We start from the raw sequence: 18,602 nt of genomic DNA on the forward strand, positions 1-18,602 counted from the left end.
AAAGAATGACTGTTAAACTGATCATGAAGTTACTTAGTGGCTGCCTTTTTGAGTCCATAACTCAAATCACCCAGCCAATGAGTAAACAATACTAAAGGGTATCCTCCCTGCTCTTCCTCATTCAGTTCACAGAAGTCTAGAGTAACCACGTTCAACCAAGTGGGGAATAGACAGACACAGGCAGATCTCCAGACGGAAGGTGAGCCAGGCCAGCTCATCTCTGAGTGCCTGGCTCACTGAAACTCCAGGAAACTGTCTCAAAAATTATGATACCAGGCTAAGATGCCTGATGTCAAGCTCTGACTTTCACACACAAGGACACGTATACATATGATAAAAATTCCTCTTCAATTCATTTGGTTTATGGAAAATACCACCAAAAAGTTAATATTAAAGCTTATACGTAGTTATTTCATTAATAATTCTATCTGCCAAGAAACTAATTCCTACAATCAAACAAACATTTAATAAGTCATGCACCTTTATAATTAATTCTGAACGCAGTAACCCCCATCATTTTCTCTAATATATATGATTTCTAGACAATTCTGAATTTCTCTGAAGTGCTTTCCTAAATCATTGAGGTGCTTGACACAGAAAAGAGACTGAGGTATTCTGTTAGCACAGAAAGACTTTGAGAGCATATGACTTATTTTTATAAACCCAGTGACCTAGTGACTACTTAAATACTTGTCTCAGACTTTGAATTTATTTCTCTTTGAGCTCTATATTAAAAAAAAATGAATATATGAACTTCAATAAGAGATCCTATCCATCTTTTATTCTAAAAGAACCATCAGTATTAGAGGATGTTATTCACTACAGTGAGAATCACCAAATAGCACACTATTAACTCAGCCTGAGTCCATCAGTGATTCTATAAAAATGACATGGCCAAGCCATTAAAGTGACAAAACTCACATTTCCTACAAAAGGTAGGTTTTATAGACATGGATTTCCGGTACATATAATCAAATGCCAGTTCAGCAAATTCTTAAGAAACAGACTCAAAGTTCAGAACCATCAGATCACTCAAAATTCCACAGGGTTTCTTTACTGATAAGATCTTGCTATTATGAAAATTGACTAGTTCTAGCCATTGGCAATGGTTCTGGCCCAGGTATGGTAAAAAGAATGCATAATCTTGGAGGCATTTGGTGTTTTAAATGCTGAGACTCAGAAAGACTTATTACAGACAGGAAAGGTAAAATTAAGTTCAAAGCAGACATATATTGCCAGTTCACACAATTAGACCTCCCAAACTGGTTTTGACTGAGAGTAAACTATTTTTCAGACTACTGACTATTTACAGATAATGAGCAGAAAAGAGAGCATAGCTCTTATCACAGGAAACCAAACTCAAGAATACTAACTACAAGGAGGAAGTGGAAGCCAGTTTTAATAGCTGATATCTCTCCAGGTCAAATCACTTTCAAGTTTAAGTTCTTGATAATCATTCTACCATAAGGCCTTCAAAGCACAAAGCTAGTATTTTTAGTGAATTTTAATAAGTGATGTATTTCTTAAAAACAATATCCCCATTGTTCTACTTTGGTCTAACTACCATTCCAGGAGGCTACAAGTGTCCATCCAGTGTTAGCATCTAGCTCTAGCACAAGCAGCAGACCACCCCAGTACAGAGCTCCCTGTGGACAACTGGGTAGCAGGCCTGGGAAATGCTGCCCTTCAGTCGTTCCTGACATAAGAAATAGCAAGACTCCCTGTCAGTCCTCTGCAATCACTTAGCTTTCCAAAGAAGTACTGAGCAAGAGTGGTGGATCTGCCATCATATTTTAGCTAGCATACCAAAAAGTAGATCGATCCATTAGGGACCAAGGAACCAAGAAACAGAAAATAATAGCAATGGGAGGGAGTTATGAAAAAGTTTGAGAGAGGAAAGGGAGGGGAGAAATGTTGTAATTAAAGCTCAATCTCAAACATAAAAAAAAGAAAATAATTAGGAATATGCTTTCTTCTTTTAATCCTAAATGACACAAGGTTAAGTAAGAATACCATCAACTACAGTATGTAAAGGAGCCGGCAGCTCTGAGGGTTGAATGCCAACAGAGGAGAGAAACAGGGACAGTGATGGAGGCTTAGGCAATGGCTGCTGGAAACCATCCAGATCGGGTAGAATCAGTCAACTCCCCAACAGATGCCTAAAATGACTGAATCAGCCACAAGATTAAAAGATATTATATGGTTATTATTATATGGGTAATACTGTAGAAATCTTAAATGGAAAACAATAAATTAATTTCACTTCACAGATGCACAAAGCAATGCATTTAAAACATGAGTATATTTTGTCAAAAGAACCATTTAGCATTAATATGGACTATTTAGACTTCAAAGTTAACATCAACGTTTATTCTTTATTAATATGCTTGATATTATTGAATAAAGCTACTTTAAAATCAAAGCATATTTATGCACATTTATTAAAAACAAAATCTGAGGGCTGGAGAGATGGCTCAGTGGTTAAGAGAACCTATCTGCTCTTCCAGAGGTTCTGAGTTCAATTTCCAGCAACCACATGGTGGCTCACAACAATCTGTAATGAGATCTGATGCCCTCTTCTGGTGTGTCTGAAGACAGCTACAGTGAACTCATATATATATATATATATAATAAATAAATCTTAAAAAAAAAAAAAAAAGAAATCTGAATGGCACCAATGATACATGAATCTTTTTCAAAATGGTGACTAACTAACTCCAAGGACAGGAACATACTAAATAGTCTAGTAATCCTCCCAAATCCAGTACTTACAGTCAAACTTCAGGATCCAGCATCCGTTGAGAATCCCAAGCATACACTTCAGAGTACTCTGCGCTTCCTCATCAGGAACAATGACATGAGTTACTAAGATGCAAACAAAGCAATAAGGAAGACAGAAAGAAAATAATCTACCTTGTATAATCCGTTAATTCTATTTAATTAACTGACACTTTAGCACTTTAGTCTTCTTCAAAGATAAATTTTATATTCAGTATAATGTTTCTTGTATTCAGTACTTTTTAACCTGGCCATCAACATGAAAAATAAGATCATAAAACACATAAAACATAAGGGCTGGAGGGATGGCTGTGGTTAAGAGCACTGACTGCTCTTCCAGAGGTCCTGAGTTCAAATCCCAGCAACCACATGGTGGCTCACAACCATCTGTAATGAGATCTGATGCCCTCTTCTGGTGTGTCTGAAGACAGCAACAGTGTACTCATATGCATAAAATAATCAATTGTTTGAAAAAAAAGAAAGTTAAAAAAAAAAAGAAAAACAAACCATAAAACAGTATTCACAAACACAAAATTTTCAGCTACTTTCAAATGATTCATGGTATTATACTGTACTATAATTTATTATTAACAAACTCAAAAAACCTGTTCTTCTGACAGTGCTCTATCCTAAAATGTGTGTAAGGCCTAACCTTACAGTTCCTGTTGAGGGTGGAGTTGAACAGTAGAGCACCTGCCTATTAGCATGTGAACAGCCTGGGTTTCTTCCCCAGTACAATAAAAACAAGCAAAATAAATACTTTACATTTCTTAAGCATATTAAACCTATAAAGTATAGATACATTTTATAAGATGCAAACTACATAACCACAACCCAATGCTTAAAACATTAATAAATTATCAGAGGTTATTCTTTAATGGGACTAACATAAAATTGTTTTCTACCAAGAAACAATAAAAACAAAACAAAACAAAAAAACTTCCTCACCTGTACTGTCAAATTCCACACACTTTTTAGCCTTAAGAACTGTCTCAAGTTTGCTGAGCATTTTCTGCTGCTGTGAAGAAAGCCCACTGCCTATAATTACCAGCGGCCCATTCTTTCGCTGCCCAGTGTTCACCTGTTAATGAATAGGCATCATGGTAAAAACACGTAACAGAGAGAAGGCACACACTCACTAACAAGACTTCTATTTTATTAATTACCTTGTTCCAGTTATAATCCCCAGTAATTTCTACTGAGTCAGTGCCCATAAACCTAACACTCAAGGCACTTGAATAACTATTTTCTATTTATTCTCCTGCCAAGTCAATGTTAGTTGAAATAGCTTTGTCCAAACAGCAAGCTGCTTTTCCTGATGCTGAACTAGATTCACAGAGGGATTTGTAATTTCATTCTGTTTCCAGTAACCTAAAACAGCCATTAAGAATGGCCAATTTCATATCTCTTCTCCAAAGAGTTGAACCTAAAAAGCGAAAGAAAAAAAAAAAAGAACCTAAACTTGATCTATTTAAGCTAAGATAATTTTATCAGCACTAATCCTGAAGAAAGAAAATAATTTTTTAACCCTGAATCAAAGTGATGATCCTGGGCGAGAGAACTGAGGAGTGAAGAAAGCAGATGCACAAATAGGAAGGACTCCCTGTTGCTCCTGAGAAAGAACGGCTGACTTACAGAGACTGATGCTATGGGCTTAACATCTAAAGACAAATAGACAGCAGCGGTGAAGAATGTGTGAGATGTGAAGGGACGACAATTCAAAGTGGAGCACACAAAAGCCTAAAGGACAAAATTACAACTGGAGTTAGACAAAGCTGCTTGTGAAAGAGAAGGAAAGAGAGGAAACGGAACACCAGCACTCCTGTGCTAAGGACAAGATGCCACACCCACATACAACACAAGACACTGGGCCTTCCATGCACTGAGTGCAAATGTGCACTGAAGGCTGGGCTGTCAAAGGCTCTGTAGAACATGAGAGAGAGAAACAGCAAAGGCACCATCTCAGCTCAGCAACTAGAGGAGACGCTCGGTATGTAAACATTAATTTCACATCAGAATAGTGATGACTTCTTCAGACTCCCTATGCTAAGACAGTTAAGCTGTTGGTTAACTCTCAATTCATTCAAAATGAATTAAATGAGAGCTACTATATAGTAAGCACACAAAAATATCATAAGTGACAATGCTTGGCACTGAAGTTCAGCAAGGTAAGTTATTTACCCCATTATGTTTCAGATAACAAAGATTTGACTGGGGACACACACACACACACACGCATATATTATCGTATTCCCATATAAAGGCATTATTAGTCTCTTGTCAGAGAACACAGCCAAGTCAAATCTAAAGTGTAAATACTCCCTAACATGAAAATAGTTCAGAATATTTTCAAAATTGTTCAATTACAATGATATTAAAAGTCAACTGTCAAAAGTTCTTGTCCTTTAAATAAGTACCATCACGATAGCTCTGCAGAGAGTACTCAATTTATATGACTCCACCTTAGGTAAATTAGCTCTTCACATAAAACACACAAGTAAAAATTATCATTTCTAAATACAGCATACAATACTATTTGTGCCAAGCAAGGGAAGTATCAAAGTGGGTCATGCATTTTTCTATTGTAGTCTCTTTTTTAAAAATTGCATAAAGTATAAAGTCTGGTACTAGTTTCTTATAATTAAGGACTGCTATAATAAAATATAAAGTAAACAACTGCCAAGGTCACATGTCAGCTTGGGATTACACATCATAGGGACTGAGAGTTTCATTCAAGTAAGGAGGTGTCAGAACCAGGATGCTCAAATAAATCCAGAGGTAATACTCTCACTTTATAGAAACCTAGGCATTTGTTCCTTGACAATAAGTAAACTCAGTACTAAGCTCAATATGGTACTTTTGTAGATAAAATTGCTGTTATTGTTAATAAATTTATCAGACTAGTGGACTTAAAGCATCCGAAAAGGTGGCTAAAAGGGGGGCACAGGGGGACAAGGAGCTTGCAGCTAGGCCTCACTACCTGAGTCTGATCCCCATCTTAGTGGCAGGAGAATGACTGCTGTGGCCGTCTCCTGTCCTCCACGTGTGCATAGTAAGGGTGAATCTAGTCACATACACACTCACACATAAACATAAGCAAAGACAATAAAAAAAAAATCCCTAAAGAATCAGGAAAGAGTAGAAAAGATAAACATGTTGCTGTAAGGGACAGAGAAGACCCTAAGTGACATGGCAAGAAGCTTTCAGTAAAAGCAGAGGTTGGTTCTCAGCCTCAAAGCAGAGCCACCAAGTTTTACTTGAAACACAGCTTTGAATGAGACACAAAGGAATTAAACTGCATCGACTTTTCACCACCACCCTTCTACACATTCCCTGATGCAGCGCCTCAGCACAGTTGGCAGGATAAATATAACCACTCTAGACTCCACTGTCAAGCAAGTGTACATCATGTGGGGACCAGCATGCAACACACTCACCACTCTCTGGGGCTTAAAAGCCCACTCACAGAATCCACACACTATAAGTGAGAACTCAGTACTCGCCACACTGCTCTCCAGGAGAAAACCTGTTACAGGGAACAAGTCCCTGCCTTCATGCGGTTTACATTCTAACGGGGCAGACAGACAGACAGACACAAGAGCAGGAATGTGCTGCCGTTCCCTCAGCTGTAGGGTAAAGGGAACAAAGGGTGGGCAGTGAGCAGCACTGGGAGAATGCTGCTTTTAAGCAATGGTATGGAGTTGGGGCTGTAGCTCATGGGTAGACTACTTATCTAGTAAATATAAGATTCTAATTTCAGTATAAATCGATACAATCAGGTCTGAAGGGTTAAGGAAGCAAGATGTAGGAACCCTGGCTTCTCAAATCTATTCTTGGTAAGAAAATAACTTAAAGCCAGGACCTGAAAGGGAATGTATTTGATAGACTAAAGACCTAGCAAGACAGTCAGGTTGAGCGAGTGGTGTCTGATGGTGGCTATGGGCATCCATCCCAGACCTTACCTCTTAATGACTATATATGACCTACCATCTCCACTTACATAGCCTCTATCACCCACTAGGTTCCCGAGCCAAATATCAATCATTATAAGATTGAGGCAGAAGCAGATAAGTTGTAAATTCTAGGCTATCCTAGGCTACATAGTGAAGACCTATCTTGAAACAACAAAAAGACATAATGATAAACTCAATCTCACATGGCATATAGAAAGTGTATGTTTCTTAGATTTCAAAATAAAAATCTTTTCGAAGGTGATTGCCATAAGACTCCAAGAATATCATAAAAGTATCTGTATTTCTTACACATTTAAAATAATGCATGATAACAACTTAGACATACCATGTCTGGCAGGAAGTTCAAGTACAAATCAGTAAAATAAAAACCAAAGTATAAAGCATGGCAGAGCAGATCCAAGATTTATGAAAGCTAAGTTCTGTCCATTAAGAAAAAAAATGTTTAATGTCTGGTTAATAATCCTGGGCAAATCATGACCTTTCTAGGTCTCAATTTTTCCATTTTTAAAAGGAAGAAATTAAAGTGCTGACTTCTAGGTCCTTTTCATTTCCCAAACTATCATTTGGAACACATTTATCAGACTGCAGTCTAAAACAAAAGATAACGTTTCTCAGGGTATAAAGGAGACCACCCATGACAGCACCTGCGACCACGGCAGATTATAACCAGCTCAGGCTAAATCTGTAACTGAGCAATGGCATCAATCACCACTGCTCTGCCCTTTCTGGATGAGAAGGGCTCTGAAGAACAGCCATGGCTTCACTCAGCCTGACAAGACCCAACAAAGCAGCCTGGGTTGACTGAGTGGACTCTGGTAGTAGTTAGTGGGTATCACATCCCAGACATTACCTCTTAACAACTGCACATGACCTACTATTCCCACGTACACAGATTTGTTTATCAGTCACTGGCTTCCTTAGCTAGGTGTCAACCATTAAGACAATAAGAAGGCTTGGTCATAGTGCCACATCCTTCTATCCTTCGAATAAACATGAAAATAAAGTGAGCTCACTGTGTCTGTCTCTTCTCCCCATCCTCCTCATTCTCATCTCACTACCATCAACCATCATTTCAGATCCTATGAATTCTAGACATTACTGCAGCCACCTCCACTCAGCCTGAGCTGAGTCTGACTGCCAGCTCTCCTGCAGACCGTTTTCTTCCAGGTATAAACACACTGATGAGGCCCCATTAAATCTAAAGTCCCTATTAAAAAGTTATGGCCTCTCACAGGCTGATCCCAATCTAGCTTCCCACCCTGAAACTACTTAACGTTCTTTATGCTCTTCACACACTAAACATTGAGTTCTTCAAATTTCCAAGGGTTTTCTATGCCTCCATTCCTCTGAGAAGCTGAAGCAATGGGCTTTGCTGGTTTTCCGCACAAAACCCATTCTTTTCATCTTCTACACTAACAACAGTCAGACTTTATTAGGTAGTCGCCCTACAAGATCTGTCCCATCTCTATCCCTGGATACCTCAAAACCAATTTGTAGCCAGTTCTAACAAAAAGCACAAGAAAGATCTCAGCAAAGGCTCCAACAAAATGCTTTGCTGTCTTCTAGCTGGCCACTGTCACATCTGGAATTATAGCAACTATCTTACAGGCACAAGGACATATCCGTAACACCAGAGACACTAAGTCAAGGGCATCAAGTAAAGGAAAAACATGGGTCCTGAGTGCAGTCAGCAGTGCCCACGGTGGCCTTTGTAACAGACCGTGGTGATGATTACAAGCTGTCTGTTATCTTCCACAACAGCATTCGTCAGCTCTTTCCCTCAGACACTGTCATCTTCTGTGAAGTTCTTCCTGACAGCTTCTGAAGTGAGCTTGCTCCTACTGCACATGTTACAGCCTCTGCACATTTCATGAGCTCTTATTATATATTAGAATTTATAATAGACTTTTTTACATTTATATCTTCCAATTGGCTATGAGTTCCCAAGGAATAGGTCTTTCTTCCACTGTCCCTAGCTGGTACCTCTTATCTAATTCACAGGCTCACATATCCAATTACTATTTAACAGTTCCATCACTAGACGTACAACTGGATCAGAGGACAAAGGGTCTCCTCTCCCAGTACTAGGAATTGGCACCAACTACCTTATGACTCCAGCGAGACTAATTCTGCTTGTTTTCCACTCACCAGAGAATAAGTACTGCTGAAAAACACACACACTGAACCACACTACTTCTCACACACCTTCAATGCTATTCATTTAGTTAGAGTCTTATCTGCCACAACCTTGCGTGTTATTTCTTCTACTCTCCCACACTCTGCAGAACAGAAGTTCAGCCCTGTCACTCCTGCGCTGAAACTTTTCAGTGGTCTCCATTCTCAAACTCTCAGTTATTGCCAGCAGTAACAAACTCTGGAATCTTCAAGCATAGCCATTTCATCTGCTTGAGGGTCTCTATACAATGTCCGTTATGTGGCCACCTGGCTGCCTCCCTCTCATAATCTGTCTTAGTTTAAATTGTTCCTAAAAAGACCCTCACTAACACAGTGTCCTTCAGGAGCCTAGCACCTCACCCAGTTACACACTACAAAGCCATCTTGAAAGCACTTGTATATCCACTTCTGAAATGAGTGCATGTATCAATTTACATATTTTCTGACCATTTCTTCTCTACCTCTTACTGGCATGCAAGTTCCTTGAAATAAGAGTTGTTTTAGTCAAATTCATTGTTGTATGAATGCTGCCTAAAGTGCAAAGGATTCAATAAGATGTCTTGCTAGACTTATTCTGATTGTGTCTTTGAATCCATAGTAGTCAGTACTCCGGACCTGCTTAGTATTGGTGAATAAAAGCTATCTGCTAACTGGAAGTTTTCCTATTTTTTCCTTTTATAACCAAGTTCAATAAAAGACAAATGTAGCAAAGCGGACTCCACACTTACGACAGAGCACTGGCTAGTTGAGAATGATTCATTCTTCTCTGGCAGCAGCAATAATGATCTTATATTCTCATTGTCTGTATAATCCACAGGCCGCACACCAAATATGTTACTGTTAAAAGAAGTGCACATGGGTTTAAGTAAATAAAATGTGTAACTTCATTCTTAACAAAGAGTCACACTTCTAGAACTATTTTCAACATCCTTAGTAATACACAATTGTAACCAAAGTGTCAGAGCTCACTCAGTCATGAGGATCTACTACCAATGCTACTGAGTTGGGTGAGGAAGGAAAGAGGAACCCAGAGCACTCCATTCCCTAGGGACTCTGCCTCCTGGTGAGGCCCCAGGTTCTTCCTACTTCTTCCCTGCAGCCCTTTCCTTTCACCTTTTCCTACTAGCCCATCTCCTCTATAACACCTCCGACCCATAGAGCAGCTCTCTACCAGAGACTCACAGCCTCCACACTAGGCTGGGTCTCAGGTAGGCAAACTGTATCGTCCGTCTCTCCAGATTTACCTTTGGTTCCCCCTCCACCCCTCTGCAGCCTGTCTGCAGGCGTCTCTCCTCCCAGCCCACTTCATCCCTTTAGGAGTCTGGCCTCAGGCTCAGGTTCCATTAGTTCTTCCCTGTGGCCCCTCCCCTTCAGCCTTTCCTTCTACCCTATCTCCACTGCTCTGAGACCCCCACCACCAACCCACAGAGCATCTCCCTACCAGAGACCTAAGGCTAGGATCCAGAATTACCCAGACCCCAGAGCCATCACATCTGGGTCTCAGAGCCTCCTTCCAGCCGACCTCCATTACCTAGGAACTCAGCCTCTTAGTGTGGACCCTAAAACAGAGACACTGGGAGACTTGAATAGCCCACTCTTGTTAATAGAGGGGCATATATTGTCACTCGGGCCAATAGACAAAAACTAATGCCGTAGTTAAATAATGTCATAAACCAAATAGACATAGTACACATTTATAAAACACCCCACCCAAACACTAAAGAATATTGCTTTCTTCTCAGCAGCCCATGGGACTTTCTCCAAAAGTGGCCATAGATTAGGGCACAAAGCAACCAACAAATTAAATAAAAAAATTGAAATTGATATCCTGCAGTCTATCTGATTACCATGAGTTAAACCTAGATATTAACGTTAGAAACCACAGAAAGCAGACAAACTCACTAAAGCTCAACAACTCACTACTGAGTGAAAAAGATGGGTCAAGACAAACGTGAACAAAGAAATGTAAAACTTTTTACGATGGAATGAAAATAAAAACACAGCATAGGGATACAGTGAAGGCAGTTAGTTCCAAAAGGCAAGTTCACAGCACAGACTGTCTACATCTAGAGCTTGACGAGACCTTATATTAGAAACTCAGTGAACACCTGAAAGCTCTAGAACAACAAGAAATTAATACTCTAAGAGTAGAGGGCAAGGAAAAGTCAAACTCAGGCTGAAAGTGGTGAAACAGAAACAATAACAGATAAAAAGAATCAATGAAATGAAATTGAGTGGATAAGGAGATGGGCAGAATCTAGGAAGAGTCAGGGGAGGAGAAATAACATGATTAAGTATAGTCCATAAAAACAGATTAAGTAAAGAAAATTAACTTTTTAAATGAAATTTTCCATTAAGGGAGTATCGTTAACTAAATAGAACTTGCATGTACGTTTTCAGAATTCTGTATTCTGTGTATTCATATTTTTATTTCCTACTCATTAATGACCATATGTTTTTATGTGCAAACATAAACCATTTACTAGAGCTACTATAGGTGCTATTGTCTATATAAACAAATAAAAATCTAGATTATTAAAAAGAAAGCTATTCGGACCATTAGGACAAACCTACAACACAGAACAAACAACCAATGTGTGTGTGTGTGTGTGTGTTCTAGCATGCATGCACACATGGCAAGCATGCGTACTCAATCTAGTCTAAATAAATCATGGCCACTGTAGATTCTATGCTTCAGAGAACAGCTGATTAACAATCACTGAACACACACTGCTTTCCAAGTCACAGCATGTCATTCTGGAAGAGGTTTCAAAGATCATAGTAGGACTCTATTATTTCCTAGAACATAAACCAGAGTGGCAGGTTCCAATGATCTGATTAGGTCACACTTGTCTTGTATCATACTCAGTAACATTCAATACTGTCCATGCTTAATATATCCATTATAAATAATTTGTTAAAGCTATAACACTTGGTCAAACATTCCTTTTCTTTATAGTTGGAGAATATTTTTAAAATATATTTTTATATACCTATGGTATTAAGCTTTCACACTGAAGTTATCTTTTGAAATATCTTATGGGTTTTAAGACTATGGTATTTATACCTTCCATTACAGCTCATTACACACACACAGAGAGAGAGAGAGAGAGAGAGAGAGAGAGAGAGAGATACATCTCCATGGTTCAGTGCTTATCAAACATGTACAATACTCTAGACTTTATACAAAGCACAAAGTGAAAATATAGTGTGTTAAGTGGGAGCCAAAAATATTATCAAGACACTAAACCAATTTTATAAACTGAATTGAGTGTCTAAAAATGTCTTAAGAGGAAAAAGAATAAAACACTACAGGAAGAAGGAGAAGGGAAAGTGTCAAGCTTGTTGGACAAGGCACAGAAGTCACACACCAAGGATGTGAGCCTCTCCAGTAAATGACCTTGGGGAAAGCTATTATTATAATGGCATCTTGGGGGCAGAGAGCTACGAGATTAAGATAAGAAGTGAGTCACAGCAAATCTCTCATGACAGCGACTCATGACCAACAGGCTCAGGTGCTGTCATCTTTCAGCAGTGCTGAATACCAGTGACAAGCCTGCATTCTCAGGTTCCCCTTTCTGCCCAGGTCCACACCATGGACCTTGCCTTAGCAACACTCCTTCTCCAGCCACGGTAAAAGGCAACTGCATTTTAGGTTTCTGATTTACAACAATGTGGCATGAGGCACTGTTTACAGTTACAGCAGGCAATGTCACAGCAATTCAAAAGGATCCCGTCTACTCTACTGGAAATGTCCCAATTTCATACTCACATACCAACTATACTATCTCCTCATATACATATGCTATAAATGACCATCACAATGGAATTCTGACTGAAGAATCAAGATTCTACTTCTTAAACCACCAACTGCAAACATGGGTACACAAAGTCAAAGTTTACACACACACATACCAAGCACATGAGGACTTTCTAACAAGTAGATTTCAGAATTCACAGAAAGCTTAACCAAGTGAACTTTAATACACACTAACAGATGACATTAGCATTGTTATACAAACAAAAATAAGACTTCCCTATGACAACAGATAGATCAATAGATAGATAGATAGATAGATAGATAGACAGACAGACAGACAGACAGATAGAGCCGGCAGGCAGGCAGGCAGGCAAAATGGCCTAAAACAATTAAATCCTCACATTATGAAGAACTTCTTTATAAACTGTAGCAGGATTTTTTTATAAGATATGTATTTATTATATACAAATTACAGATGACATGTTCAAATACCACAGGTTCCAAAAAAAGTCTAAGCCTAGTCCTGCTTTATAGACTAAGACAGGGCCATAGAAGACACTGTCATAATTTGGTGTTTTGCTGTCAACCACAGAAATATTGAAACAGAGTAAGGTTTACAGGTAGAAACTTAAACACAACAAGCAAAGATGAGGCATATTCCACTCTTATGTGGAAATACACAAAATATGCTTTCTTTCCATAATATTTGAATGGATTAACACTTGGGTAACAGGTATAGTGTGAAAAACTAATTTAAAATTCATACTGTTCATTCGCTTTGTGTAAAATAGATATGTGAAGGAAAAGTAGCACGCTATTGCATGGTCACTAACACTGAGACTGCTAATTATAACAGTGGTAAATTAGTTATTCACCATCATTGTATACTAAAGGTTTTTTATGATTACATTAACTCAAAATAGACATAGTTTATTATTTTATTAAAAAGGACTACAAAGAGATTGCACAATGATTCCTAACTAAATATAAATGCAATATTCTCTATTTTCTGGCATGAAGCATTAGCCCTAATACTCACATCCAGAAGAAAGAATACAGTGTGTAGAACTTTTCATTCTTTATCAACAACTGCGAGCAAATACTATCTCAAAAGTATGAAACTGAAACTGATCATATATATTTCAAAGAAAAGTAATGGGGTTAATGGGGTGAAATAAAGGTAAAGAATATATACGGCAAATGAAATGGTCTTGGGCCAAGACTGGAAACTGGCATGTGGGAGATGAACGGGAAGGGAAGAGCCCGAGGAAGGAACAGCAATATGGCTGCTGAGCTAGCTGTATGCACCACATGGAAAGCAGCCTTCTACTACATGAACACATGGGTCAGTAAAATACAATGGAAGAAACTACTCCAGTATTAGACATGGGCAATGGACATTAGAGGGAAGGAGACACTACAGCTGGGAAACTGTTAAAGCAAGGGTGTGGGGGTCAGTGCAGCACCAACAATAACTAAGGTATTTTCAGGGCACAGGTTTATAAAATTATTTGTAGTTCTTGACTATATGAATAACTTCCATTTGTATCATTTCTAACCATTCCTTTAATGCCTTGTATCAAGAAAAATCTCTTAAAATTCTGTGAACTCCAAATGATCACATATAAATAATATTCTTCATGCATCAGGAATTCATCTAAAAATGCTGTCTACTTGGTTACTGAAGCATATTATATGATCATTGACCAAAAACCTATCCTTTTATTAATTTTCTCTATTGATTTGTAGCACAGTATATTAAGCAGGTTTTCCAACTTAATTCCCTCTAGCATATACTGCTTGCCCTACGGTTTTACTTGTTTAAGTGTGAGTGTGTGGGGACCAGAGCGCACGGGCTGTAGTTGGGCTTTCCCTTCCTATATGATCCCTGGGTCCTAGGGAGTGATCTCACATCAGTCAGGCCTGGAGACAAGAGCCTATACCGGATGCCATTAGCCATTTGATTGGCCATCTCCAGTGCTTTTGTTTGGTTGGGTTTTGTTTTTTAAGACAGGGTCTCACTATGCAGCCTCAGCTAATCTTGAACTCTTAAAGAGATCTACCTCTCTCTGCTTCCTTAGTGCCTGGTTTTCTCTCATTTAAATCACATTTTAGAAAATATATTTCATTTAAAATTTTTACAGAAAAAGTTAAGGATTTTACATATTTCATTTAAAATTTTTACAGAAAAAGTTAAGGATTTTACATGTTCAAACCCTCACAGAAGTCAGACATAGTGCCGCACGCCTTTAATCCCAGCACTCGGGAGGCAGAGGCAGGCAGATTTCTGAGTTCGAGGCCAGCCTGGTCTACAGAGTGAGTTCCAGGACAGCCAGGTCTACACAGAGAAACCCTGTATCAAAAAACAAAAGCAAAAACAAAAAACAAACAAACAAACAAACACCCTCACAGAAGATGAGTGTTCCTAAGCTACAGGATTTTACTACCTAACAGCTGGGGGGGTGGGGGGGGATCGGTTCTACTGAACACACTAATAGACTGTATGAAAATTAACAATACTTATGCATCTAAATGATGGCATGTGATAGAATCAATAATCATCCATGTACTTTACACACATTGAGAATGTGGTAAGCATTGCTATGTAATCAGTTTGAAAATATTCATCCATCCAACAAGGTAGGTTTTCCTCCTCTTTTCCACACTATGGAGCCAGTTACACAAAGGCACTTTCCATCTCGACAGAGCTCAATGAGAGAAGCACACTGCGCCAACTTTTCAGTCTTGTGAGACTTTCCAGACCTAGAAAGGGATACAGAGACAGAATAAGAGTCCTCCAAGCAGAGAGAAAGATGTGAGGGCACTGTGGGTTAGTCTAGGGACTCCTCAAAACTGAAAAGGGGGGAGAAGAGAGGAAACGGATGAAGAAAAGGAGTGGGGAGAGGAGGAACACACATGTGCCTAAGAAAACAAAGGTATGGAAAGCAAGAGCTACGTGTGCCTACATTTGAAAGAACAAAGCAATGGTATGAAAGGTGGACGTTTCTCCTGAAGCAACAGGCTTCAGTAGGAGGGGTAGCATGGTAGTACATGAGAGCTAAGAGCCAGGTTCCAGAGGAGCACTGCCCAAATTCAAGTTCTAGTGCTAGGATCAGTTGTGTGGCCTTTCACACAAACTACTTCAATCTCTTGTGTCCATTTCCTTACCTGTAAAGGGGGGCTGTTAGAACCTAATTTTCTATGACTACTAAAAAGATCAAATGAATTGCTGTATCATGAGTTCATAAGACAGTGGCCAGCAAATAGTACTAGCTCAGTGACTGCTAATCCTGCTAGATTTGCACCACTGAGAGACAGACAGAAAAAAGAAATAAGAAAACATGACAGGGTATACCTGGAGTGCAAATCATATTATAATTTCCCCCGCTTGATGATACATTTCACACACATTTTATAATAATAGTTTGGATGCTTAATAATGGAAAATACATTGAAGCATGATTTTTTTTAAATATTAAAATAAGAACCTTCATTTCCCTATATGGTACAATGTAAACATAAAGAGTATGAGACAGGGGCTGAAAATGCTTCTTAGCCAAGATTCCTTCCTATCATCAAGATGGATTAAGAAGGTGCCCTTCAGTTATTGAAGGGTTAAACTGAGGTGTTTACCATTTCGCTCTACCCAGAAGACAGTGTTCAGACAATAAACTCCTTTAATGTCCTTTCCCATACAGGAGTGACCTACCTACAGCTGTGCCCTGAATCAGCTGTAACAAGATAAAGTAAGGAGAGATGCAAAAACAAAATTTTTGTTTGCATATGTAGATCACCCAACATTCAAAAACATAAAGTAGGCATTTTTACTAGAACTAAACTTACAAGACATGACAAAATGTCACGAGAATGAATGAACGGAATCCTTTCTGAACAACTATAAAACTGAATCACAAAGGCTTCATTTTTTACAATACTTTGCTTGCTCTGAGCAGGCAAAAGCAATCTTTCAAAGGAGCAACATGCTTCTTTAAGGCTACAAAACAGTTATCTTTGCTGTACATGATCTGTTTTTTAAAAAATTTACTAGGGCAAGAAAACAATTAATAGGTCCAACCTTCCATATAGTATTTTTCTACTTGAGAATTCAATGTCCATCCAAGGGAAAGCTCTTAACAGGAAACCAATCACCAGTTCCAATATTTGGGAAGGAGGGATAGCGTGTAATGTTTTCAACATACTCCAAACAGTTCTAAGGTGACAGCATCAATCTCAGCTGAAGGTTTGCAAGGGGTTGTAGGAAGGCACGGAGAAAGACAAATGCAGCTTGGACAACTATCAGTGCAAAAATCACTGGATAACACGTACTATAAAAGATACATATTCTTTCTCATTAGCCAAGATTAAAATAAAATTAGTTTTCCTCTTGGACAACGAATTCTTAGTTAACAGAAGATAAATTACCCACAATTAAATACAGAGATAAATGAGAATCAGAACAAATGTGAAGTATTATGAAGTTTACACAGTACAAGTTCAACACACATTATAAAACACTCCAGCAAAATGTGACTTCAACAATGAATACAAAAAAATGAAGCTAACTCAAACCGCAATGTAAATTCTAAAGTAGGCAGACATGTTACTTCCTACCCTCTGCAATTATAAATACTTAGGGTCAATACAATAGAAAAATTCAGTTGAAGAGCATAGCTTCTGTGAGAAAAACTAGGACTAGGAAGACTCCACTGATGACATCAGTAAATGTAGAATATCAATGATACACATTTACACTGGCTATCACTAATCCCTAGCATGCCTTGCCTTATATAGATCATTTCAAGATTCCCTTCTATCCACATGCAATACGATGCCTATAAACTCAATTGCTTTGCAATATTAGATGTTCTATCCTTTCTTCTACATCTGACCTCCCATAAAGCCTCAATAATTACTTATATTGACGAGTTGTTGACTCAGCAGTTACTACCCAGTTACTAAGGTTGAAGCAGGAGGTGATTTGAGCCCAGGAGTTCAACAGAGTAGTCTGGACAATAAGCAAGACTTTGCTTCAAAAGAGTAAAAAAGATATATTACAATAGTATCAATCAAGTGTATGCCAGAACACAAGGATGTTTTGAAATGAATAAAAGTGTCATGAGAACAACAAAGTGTGCAATCATCTCATAAAGATGAAAATAATTTAATAACACAAAATATAGTTTTGTTTTTAAGAAAGGAAAAAAAAAAGACAACAGAGTCCCGGCCGGCCACACATGATACTGAGAATAAAGAACGGCTGAGTGCTGCAGACGTGGACCCCCTTTTCTTAACACTGGCACAGAAGGGGTGGCAAGAATATGGGAACCTGAAGATAGGGACAAGAGCTACAAAAATGCTATCTTCTAAGCATAGCGTGACCATGGCAAACATAAACTCAAAGGAACTTGTACATACTAGCTAATACACACTGGACTACACAAGTTGAGCCTGCACAAAAGTCAGCTAGGATGAAGAAGAGACTCACAAAGCCACCCACACCACTTACACTGAACTACTGGCAGCTAATGGATTCTGGGAAGAGGAAAGCATCCTATTCAGTTGTGCACCCACTGGTGAGCCTATCATACTCTAATGAACCCATCGCCAGAGACAGCCATCGGTCCTCGATAAACCCTGGGACATTAAGGAAGGGAATTAACAGAGGGTGTCCAGAAGAGTAACCATACCCACACAAAAGAGAGGAAGGGAGACAGGAACGGAGAGGGGAGAGAGACAGAGAGGGAGAGAATTATGTCTATTAACAAATCATCTAGGGCTGGAGAGATGGCTCAGTGGTTAAGTGCACTGACTGCTCTTCCAGAGGTCCTGAATTCAATTCCCAGGAACCACATGGTGGCTCACAGCCATCTGTAATGGGAACTGATGCCCTCATCTGGTGTGTGTGAAGACAGCTA

At 38.8% G+C, this 18,602-nt stretch overlaps 1 protein-coding gene across 2 annotated transcripts in view; it reads right to left on the bottom strand.

Moving 5' to 3' along the window:
* Bard1 (BRCA1 associated RING domain 1) overlaps positions 1-18,602 on the bottom strand; it is a 66,144-nt gene that overhangs the window by 14,873 nt on the left and 32,669 nt on the right. For both annotated transcript variants that reach the window (XM_021165841.3, XM_021165834.2), the window contains 3 exons: positions 9,656-9,764; positions 3,727-3,859; positions 2,773-2,865 (listed from right to left, as the gene is read on the bottom strand). In XM_021165841.3, coding sequence (XP_021021500.1) covers positions 2,773-2,865; positions 3,727-3,859; positions 9,656-9,764 — 335 coding nt within the window. The remainder of the gene's footprint in view (positions 1-2,772; positions 2,866-3,726; positions 3,860-9,655; positions 9,765-18,602) is intronic.

The sequence above is a fragment of the Mus caroli genome, unplaced genomic scaffold (genome assembly GCF_978045245.1).
Source record: "Mus caroli unplaced genomic scaffold, Mus_caroli_1 scaffold_1, whole genome shotgun sequence".
Taxonomy (NCBI): domain Eukaryota; kingdom Metazoa; phylum Chordata; class Mammalia; order Rodentia; family Muridae; genus Mus; species Mus caroli.